The 9,691-nt window shown below is 45.1% G+C and overlaps 1 protein-coding gene across 1 annotated transcript; it reads right to left on the bottom strand.

Moving 5' to 3' along the window:
* Nucleotides 1-321: 321 nt before the first annotated feature.
* LOC311007604 (E3 ubiquitin-protein ligase pellino homolog 2) lies at nucleotides 322-9,414 on the bottom strand. Its single transcript, XM_084000853.1, has 7 exons — nucleotides 9,093-9,414; nucleotides 4,035-4,164; nucleotides 3,582-3,683; nucleotides 2,325-2,522; nucleotides 1,952-2,137; nucleotides 1,619-1,824; nucleotides 322-836 (listed from the first exon to the last, which is right to left on the bottom strand). The coding sequence occupies exons 1-7, from the start codon at nucleotides 9,170-9,172 to the stop codon at nucleotides 452-454; spliced, it is 1,287 nt and encodes a 428-aa protein (XP_083856979.1). The 5' UTR covers nucleotides 9,173-9,414; the 3' UTR covers nucleotides 322-451.
* Between the last annotated feature and the right edge of the window lie 277 nt (nucleotides 9,415-9,691).

Raw genomic sequence — 9,691 nt, 5'->3', positions numbered from 1 at the left:
AAATAACGTATAGTTATGCAACATTGCGACACAAGAAGCAAATACTCTGAACTACTGCTTTTGAAATCACTCCAGAGTGTCTGAAATGTAGTTCCGGCTACGCATTACGTCACAACTTGTCCACGAGAGCGTTTTGGAGTTGTTGGATTGTGTATTTGATGAGTTTGATGAGGGAAAACCGGTAATACCATATGCCTCCGTAGCTGAGCAGCCTGTATCTCTGCCCCGCGATCGGAAAACAGCTTGCACCGACAATTAAAGGTAACAAACCAACTGCTATGACTATAGGGATTATGGCAATGGGCGAATTTGCCAAAATGTTGAAATATCACTTTAATAACACGAAGATGATGTTGAACTCTCCTTATCAATACCTTTCCAACATGTGCAGCGTGAATGAAGCTCGGGCGTCTTTTCTGTTACTGTGACAGTGGTTGCTGTGTCGGAGCGACTAGTCGATGGGGCCCTGGAAGATGAGTCGCGTCCAGCCAGGCGTGCTGAGGGCAGTGGAGCAGAAGGGGCAGACGGGCCTGAAGGCGTGGGTCCCGTGGGGCAGCGGGGTGTCGGCCCAGTACCTGGCTGTTTTTTCCGAGCAGACGTGGCCGCACGGCACGAAGCCGTGCGTCGGCGCGCCGGCGTCCACGTACACGGCGGGTTCGCATCCCAGCCACAGGGGCACGTAGGGACCCACGGTCCTGCACAGGGGACATTCGCGGCGGGTCGTGGAGCCCTCGCCCTCCCCCGGATCCTCCTGCCCCTCGGATCTCTGGCCCCAGTCGTGGCGTCCGTGGACGTGGCCGCAAGCGAGGTAGACCCAGGGCTGACGTTCTTCAAGGCTGCGGTAACAGTGACAACAGATATTTCAGTACCGACACCTTTTTTTTTTTTAATTTTTAGTTTTGTGAAAAAGTATGAAACACTGACAGATGGCATCTCTTTTTGCTGTTGAGTAAGCAATTAACCTATGGCTAAGCCCCGCCCTCAAACACAATGAGCCAATCACAGCGCGTATATACCCATTCCCATACATTTGGACCTTCTCTGCCTGGATGTCCACTGAAAGGCATTAGAGAACGTCAGTTTTGCTCAGTTTTATGAGCTTTTTTAAAGATTTGAAGTTTAAAACATGGTCAAACAATGTGCATGGGGTAAATGCAACTCAGACACAAGGTATCCTAACAGGCAGGACCAATCGGAGCCAGCACGGTGATGTTACTGAAGCTCAGCCTGCATGCTATCATGACGGCTGTCTAGTCCTCTGCTAACAGCACAGACACTTGTCCATAAACACAGACATAGTTAAGAGAAAAATGTCTTTGAATCCCAAACAGCTGACATAGCGCCTCGCACACAATGTTGATTTGTTTGTCCGAGTGAGTGGAGGGGGCGGGCCTTAGCCATAGGTCAATCGGTCAGTTACTATAGTAACCTTGTAAATAACTGTAATGAAACATTTTGGTAGCGACATAACAATATGTTTGTTTGTCTTACATCGTTTTTATATCTCTATATTTGCATATCCTTCTCCTTTTTTTTACCTTGCTTGTTACAAATGCTACTGCAACAACCAAATTTCCCATGTGCTGGGTTAATAAAAGTCTTATGTCTTATGTCCCACCTGTGGCTGCGTGGCAGGCTGGGGAAGGCCAGTGTGCTGAGACCCACAGGACACTGAGGCCGAGACGCGTTGAGCTCCTGGCGAAGCGCCTCCAGGTGACGCAGGGTGGGAGCTCGCATCAGCCCCTCCCCCGTGCGCCACAGCAGGGTGGCGCCGCACAGGTCGACCAGGGAGCCGTCTCGTAGTGCGCTGCTCTCTCCCTCCGCCTGCGAGAGTTCACGTAAAGAGACAGACACACATTTACCGCCGAGCCTAGGATGAAGAGTCCGACTCTGGAGACGTCAGAGAGCGGCGCGTGGAGTGGACGTGGTGTTAAAACAAGCGCTGACTCACCAGTTTGCCCCGGCTGGGTCCGGAGCGTGTTTCCCGCAAGGCGTAGACGTCACCGCAGACGGAGATCTCCCTCCACAGCCCCTGCTTTGGGTCCTCTGGAAACCCCTCTGGGTGCATCACTAGCACGCCGTTGGTGGTCAGGCCGTCCATGTGTCCGTCAGGGTTCTTCCATTTGGTTGCTTTTTCCTGTGCATAGACACAGGGATATATAAATCATCCATGATCAGACTGTTGTTTTACCTGAAGAACAACACAGAAACACCGCTGACAAAGCTTCAAACAACGGCATCAAATCAGTTTTTTTAAACGGCAGATTCCAAAAATAGATCTCGTATTAAGACACCTTTGTTGGCTGGATGGTCGGTTTACTCACCCCTAGGAAGATATTTTTGGAGGAGTCAAAGCCTGCAGCGTAGATGCGTGCGGTGTAGGGTGGGTTACGTTCACACACGACTCTACAGGCAAAACGTGAGATGGTGCTCGGGGCGATGGACGGGTCCTCGCCCTCCTTTCCCCCTCCAGAGGTGTCTGTCACCACAAAGTCGATGGGACTTTCTGTGGAGCGTCCGATCTGCAGGGGGGACAAACACAGAGAAACACTTTCTGGATGACAATCGTCAAAACAAAAAGCTTATAAATGAGATATTGGTGCACACTGTATGGTTTCTACTGTTTTAATTTTAGACATGACGATAAGTATGTGATACTATTTTAAGAGCAAAACTCAAGAGTGTAAAAATAGACTGTCTTGGAGGTTTTCCACACAGGCCTCCATTTTTAATACTTAATGGTTCTGAACCAAAATAATCTACTGACGGCAGAAATTCCTTTGATGACATTATGTAACAGCATAATTTTGGAGATACTTGCTCGTGACTTCAGATGTGGGTTCTGTTTGCTGTAAAACCTGCCGTCACCTGGGATGATATGATGAACTACTGTCGGGAAGAGATGCCTACCTGAATTCCTCTTTAGAAAATTTTGCTTAAGTTGCTATTCTTATTGTTACTATTATTAATATCATAATTATTTTATTTTTTCATTTACCTCATCTTTTGTGTAACTATTTCTATTTTGCTTTACTTTTACTATACTTTATCTTTATGCATTAATCATATTCACTTCCTTATCTTAATCTATATGGGTGTATATGTGCATGAAGGTATGTGTACTGTATGCATGTGTGTGTATATTTATGTATGGATGTGTGTGTGTTTTATTACATACATATCTTTATTTTGTACTTATACTTATTAAATTAACTAATTTATTTATTTATTTCACCTATTTATTATTACTTTTTTTAATCTATTTATTTATACTCTTAGTATTTAATTCCTATTTCAATTTTTCCTCTTTTTTTTATTTTTTATCTAATTTCTTATTTTTTCTTCTTCTTCTTATTATTATTACTACTATTTTATTTTGTTATATATTTATTTAATTATTTATATTAATTGTAACTTATACTGTTATAAGGCCTGTCATTCATTTATTATATGAAGTCATATGTCAGGAAATGTTCTGTAAAATGTTATGTAAAATGATTAAATGAAATGTTTAAATAAAAAGTTCTAAAAAAACAACAACCTGCCATCACCTAGGAAGCTGGATTTTCTTAGCGTGTTACCTGGAACATGTCTGTGTTGTTGTCATGGCAGTACTCCACCACCACTGTCTGGTTGCGGGACAGCGTGAATGAAATGCTGTGCTGCCCCCTGCTGTGTACAGCCTGCAACAACAAAAGGCAACAAGCGAGTTGAGTTGATGCTCATCTTCTGGAACAGTCTGTCATCTCCCAGACACTTTGACTGAAAACAGTGTTGCTGAAAAGGAAATGGCCGGATGGGGATAATGATTTATTTTTACATTTTTCCCCATCATGTGTCAGTCGCCGTTTGTGTAGGCAGAAACACACACACACACACACATCCACAGGCCACACACATTCCGTCTACGTGCTTAGTCATCCTTCCTCCGTCCCATTTGCGACAGACAACTGGGAGTTCACAGGAAGGAAACTAATGTTACACACTGATAAAAAACACAAGCGAAGGCAAAACATGTGCGCGCACACACGTACCTTGCTGTCCTGTGGTGTGTTGAGGATGTGCACTGCGCTGGGCTTGACACCGTTGGCCTTGGCCCTTCGGTACAAAGCGAAGCGGCTCTTTCTGCGGCCCCGGTCTCCGCTTGGAAGAGAGCCATTGTACCTGGACAGAGACAAACAAAAAACAAGCACATGGAAATAAGAACACGGAAACACGGCCATTATGCCACGGCTGAGCGCAACCCGGGCGTTGAGGTGACGACAGCACACACGCAGTTCATCCTGCCTAAAAAAGGTGGATGAACACAATTTGTGACACGTTGGAAAACTTGAGCTGTGAATAAAACTAGAGCTGCAACAATTAATCACACAATAACCGATTATTAAATTAATCGTCAACAATTTTGATAATCGAATAATCGGTTTGAGTAGTTTTTTAAAGAAAAAAAGTCCAAATTCTCTGATTTCAGCTTCTTAAATGTGAATATTTCTGGTTTCTTTGTTCCTTTATGACAATAAACTGAGTTTCTCGTTGGATTGTGGACAAAACAAGACATTTTTAAGGCGTCCTGCAAAACATTGATTGACATTTTTTAGGATTAATCGTTTAAATAATCGACTAACTGTTAGTTGCCCTAAATAAAACACCACTGGTGCTGAAAGTATGTCCTCATAACTCATAACAACTTAAGCACAAGCTTTAATTCATTTTGTACATCTGTACAGTTATACATCTCCGAATGAAATGAATCAAAGCAGCGCACCACCACCACCACCACCACCACCACCACCACTCGTGATTCACATTAAAGCACTGAACTTCAACCAACAGGACAAACAGCACTTGATCTGCCTCACTCATCCTGTACTTCACCTCACGCGCACGGTGGAGGAGCGTGCTCGTCGTCTGCTCTAGCCTTTTCAGAGCGCCATTAACCATACAAACGCTGACAAAGTGTTCCGGTTAGGATTCTGAATGCTGGTGTGAAGGTTTGTGCTCTTGACATGAAAATCTACATTCGCCTTATGAAGGTGATTAATAATGAATTCTGAACCTGCAGTCGTTTATAATTCACTATCAATCTTGTCTGTGTGAGAAGATGATGAACCTCTCTCTCTCTGGAGTTGGCGCCCACCAAAATCCAGAAACTGTACCTCTTTTTTTTTTTTTTCCTGAGGCCGTGTCGAACATGGTTTTCACACTCTGGGTTCACACAGAAGGCAGTATTCTGGTTTTTAAGCTTTTGACTAATCAGCAGGGCATGGTCTTTATTAAAACTATTCAGAGGACACCCAGCGGGCAGGAAGACTCTGAGAGGGACAATAACTCTGCTTTTACTGGCCCTTCAAACCGGATCAGATCACGGAGCATCTGGTCGGGCTCTGTTGTGATCTGTGTCACAGTGTGACAGAGGGGGTGGAAACACACCGCTGCCTCCGACTGGGTTTGTGCACTGGAGCTCTGACTCTGCGATTGATTCATCAAGCAGCAAATCAATCTGTGACACTTTTTTATATGTGTTGAAAATGTAGAATGAGGATGCTAATAATCTGCTGATCACAGCTCTTCTGGTGCAAAACTGTCTGATTTATTCATTTCATATTGATACAAATCAGACACTTTGAGCTGGTTTTGCTGCTGGTCAAACTGGAATCCACTGGAATTGTTCATCTGAACTGAAGCTGAAATGATGAGTCTATTCATTAATTAGTGAAATTTTCTTCTATTATGATCACAACATGAAGACTTTGGGTTTTTGGGCTACTGGTTGGAACATTTTATTCTCAACACATATCAGCTTTGCTATTGTCAACTCCCTCAAACTACAGGTTTGATAAAGCACAAGTGTGTTCATTGTAAGTGTGATATCACAGTCTCAGTCAGTACACACACGCGCTAATCAGACGCCTTTCACACATCAACTGAATATCAGAGATTACCCAAACAAACAACCAACCAAAGGAGGTAGGAAAGCACATCTATGGAGAGGTGCAATATGGGGCCGACGACAACATATTGCAACTTCACAAACAGCAGTTAACATTTGTTCTCGAGTCTCTTCTTTTCCCTTTCATCTGCTGTTTTATATATCGACTCTGAAGCTGGACCGAAGCCCAACACACCGCCTCTTATCCACTGTTGGTGTGCTGTGCAGCTTTCAAGAGCTGCAATGAATCAGAAAAATAACAAGCAGGTTAAGTGAACAATGAAAACGATTGTTAGCCGCAGCCCGAAAAAACATCTAATTAAAGTTTGAAAAGAAAAAAACAAACTAATCCAATAAGACACTGATTAAGTCAGGAAATCCAGTGAGATTTTAATCTTTCTAACCTGACAAAGTGGGAAAACAGTTACACCTTTCATATGTTAACATGATGCACCTTTTTTTATTTCAGCGTTCGTTCGTTCAGTTTAGTTTGTTCAAGATCTGAAAACTGTTTTGATGGTTAAACTTATGACACTATGTGATTTTAATGAAACTCAGGGCCGAAATGCATCTAATATGGGCAACAGCGGTCTGCAGGGTGCTGGTGAGACTGAGAGGGCTGGGCAAGTAACCATGAAAAACCTTCAAACGGGCCACAGTTACTTGTGATAAATTTAAATGCGGAGTCCAATCAAAGAAGATGACTCAGTGCTACCCGCTCCCTCCTCGGCCCTGCCCCACTCTTCAAACTGAAGTGCGCTGGGTCAGGAAAAGAAGACATATGGGGACGGCGTGCAGAGGGGGGGTCTGGTTAAAAAGGTGGAAGATGTGAAATGGGAGCAAAGATGAGCAGAAGACAGAATCAGCTTAGAGGTGGCGAGAGCCTTGACGGAAAAATGGGTGGAAAAGCAGTCAGGAGCTTCAGAAAACTAAAGCTTAATGAATGAAATGAAGCAACGGGCCGACGGAGGAGAGGAGATGGAGAGAAGGAGCAGAGATACAGCGCAAAGCAGGGTCGAGGTGGAGTGGTGGTGGGGGGTGGAAAAGGCCGACGGAGGAGAGGCTCGGTCCTGGCCTACAACCACCACGCATGTGTGCGCATCGTAAAGCACAATATGAAATATTCACTCGTTCTGCCCCTCGACACAGAGTTTATTTTCGTTGAAGGCAAGTCACCAAGGAGGGAAAGCGAGCACTCAGCAAAACAGCGGCAGGCTGGGGAGGGAAGGAAGGGACCCGGCCGGCGCGAGGAGGGGGGAGGAATGCGACAGTAGATAGAGTCAAGAGGGGTTACGGGTGAGAGGGAGAGGGTGTGGGAGAGATAAACAGTGAGGACAAGAGGGTGTTTGCATAGTGAGCAAAGGTTGTGATGGGGTGGGGTGGGAAGGGGGATGCGATGCTGGGCCGGCTGGATGGGGCAGTGCTGCTGTACATGGTGTCCAGGCTAACTAAGGTAATGAGCGGTGGCAGGCAGCCACTGCAAAGATCACATGGCCCCCGCAGTGAAGCAAGCATCGACCACACGGGGCACGTGAATGCGAGGCTGGTGAGATGCAAAGTCAAAACCACATCTGCACACAAACAAAGCAGAAAAAAATGTGATGAATCTGACAGGAAGTGGTAGTCAGTGGCCCGCAGTTATGTTCGAGTGATCGTGAGAAATCCTACTGATCCAGGTGTGACGTGTCATAATGTTCGTATCAATGCAGCAGACCGCCGCGTCTGATCGTGACATTTACAACACATAAATTGTGTTGCTTGTTAAGAGCAGGCGCAAAATCAGAAGATCTTCGTTTATAACAACATCTATTTTCTCAGTATCACTCAGCCTTTGTTGAAAACCACACAGAGGAAACCTTTATCAGCCCCCGAGCCTGTGACCACGAGATCAAACCAAACCTCATCATCATTACAGTTTAAAAGCGAGCGGATACAAATGCATGCACTTTCTTCCCCCCCGGAGAAGCACATTAAGCGCTAAGGCTTGCACCGCAGAGCCATAACGCCTGTGTATAAAGTTGCGTGGCCTTTAAACCCCAAAATTGGCATTAAATTGTCATTTCCTTATTCTCCTGTGAGGATGTAAAGGGCTGCTCTGTTCAAAGAGTCAGATGAGGAGGAGGACGACTAATCAGTATTCCGATACAGGCGGGCTACAGCCTCCTCACTCCATGTTCAGCCGGAGGGGAAGCGATAGGCCATTAGGTCAGTTATCTTTGGCATACACAGGAAGCTCTGCAGGGCAGCAGGGAGGCCTGTGTAAGCCTGGATATGACTGTGTGAGTGTGTGTCTGTATATGTGTGTGTGTGTGGTGGCATTTCTTGTCCCTGCAGACTGTGCACAGTGTGAAGCGGTACGGGTGGAAACGCTTGTGGAAGCCGGTGGCTGTCATCAGCACATCCTGCCTACTGTGTTGCTTGTGTGTGTGCTGCTGGTGATGTAGAGGGGCTCTCCTCCTCTTCTTCCTCCTCCTCCTCATCCTCATCATCCTCCTCCTCCTCCTCAGCATGGCTGGTCATCTGGATGCGACGTTTTTATTAATTAGTAATAACAGCTCAGAAGATGCTCTCTGACGAAACAATATGAGCAAAGTGCATACATTTTTCAGACCGTGATATCACCCCCAGCCCTACTTTTTACAGATCCAGCAGCATAGTATGACATCATTGGGATTTTCAGCCAGAGCACCCCCCTCCTCCTCCTCTTCCTCCTCCTCCTCCTCCATCACTACAACCATTGATGAAAAAGCAGCTACATCGGTTAACAGCCTCATGTACTACGGCTAAAGATGATGCTGCACCTATTACACCCAAACGCACCACACACGATGCCCCGAAACAATACGCTAGTTTACATAGTTTGGGGGAATCTGCTTTCCCCTGGATCGTAAAGTTAGTTTGTGACATTAACACACAGACATACACAATGTGCAGTAAAACAGACGAATTGAACGTGTTGCAATTATGAATTTTCTGTCCGAAAAAAACTCCACGAGAGCGATTTATGTGATGTTTGAGCGGTGGATTAAACCCCCAAATCACACGTCATCTGTGGGTTTATTGTATTGTACTGATGCTGCCGCTATTTAACGTGAATTCGCCGCTGGAGCGTTTCTCCATCCTACACAATGTTACTATAAGCTTCAGGTTTGAACAGACTTACCCCAAAATGACCAATTCGCCGTATTTTACCGGGTCTTTAACGGGCACATCATCATCTCCGTCTTTTTTCGGTGAATTCATCAGACTGGACTGCTCCAGGAGAAAAAAGAACCGCGTCCAGTGGCGATAGTGGTGAGATTAAAACAATGCTAACACACTCGAAACTGTCGGGAAGTAGTTCGGGGTTGTAGTCTATCAAAGTTTGGCCACAGTTCGGCAAAGTTTTTCCAGACTTCTTGCTGCCTGTTTTATTGTTTTAATCCCGTGAAGGAGCATCTTTTCATGGCTTTCGTGCCAGTGTGTAGCTAGTTAGTATCACGACAAATCTGTTCTCTAGCATAGGATACAACAACGGCTAACGGCAGGGAGTGGGGCGTACCATATTTCAAAGGGGTGTTCGGTCGATACACATCTTAAAATAGTGGGTAAAATTAGCTTAATAAGGATCAGTGCATTTGTATTCTCTATATTTAAGATTAAATACGTAACAAGAGATTACAAGAAAAAATAACACACGTTCGGAATCCAATATACACACGCATTATTGCACGAACACCCCTATTGAAGAGGAAATGGACGCAGCCTTGATGAGACGCTGGC

Source organism: Trachurus trachurus (genome assembly GCF_905171665.1).
Source record: "Trachurus trachurus genome assembly, chromosome: 24".
In the NCBI taxonomy this organism is placed as follows: domain Eukaryota; kingdom Metazoa; phylum Chordata; class Actinopteri; order Carangiformes; family Carangidae; genus Trachurus; species Trachurus trachurus.
This window is presented reverse-complemented; position numbering and strand designations above follow the sequence as displayed.

Bases quoted from the DNA above. Each gene is read 5' to 3' on its own strand.
- LOC311007604 (XM_084000853.1), bottom strand. From the start codon at position 9,172: ATGAATTCACCGAAAAAAGACGGAGATGATGATGTGCCCGTTAAAGAC. The intron at 2,138-2,324 runs GTGAGTAAACCG...GTCTATGCACAG, and splicing joins CCAAAAATATCTTCCTAGGG to GAAAAAGCAACCAAATGGAA. The intron at 1,825-1,951 runs GTGAGTCAGCGC...GAACTCTCGCAG, and splicing joins GACCCAGCCGGGGCAAACTG to GCGGAGGGAGAGAGCAGCGC.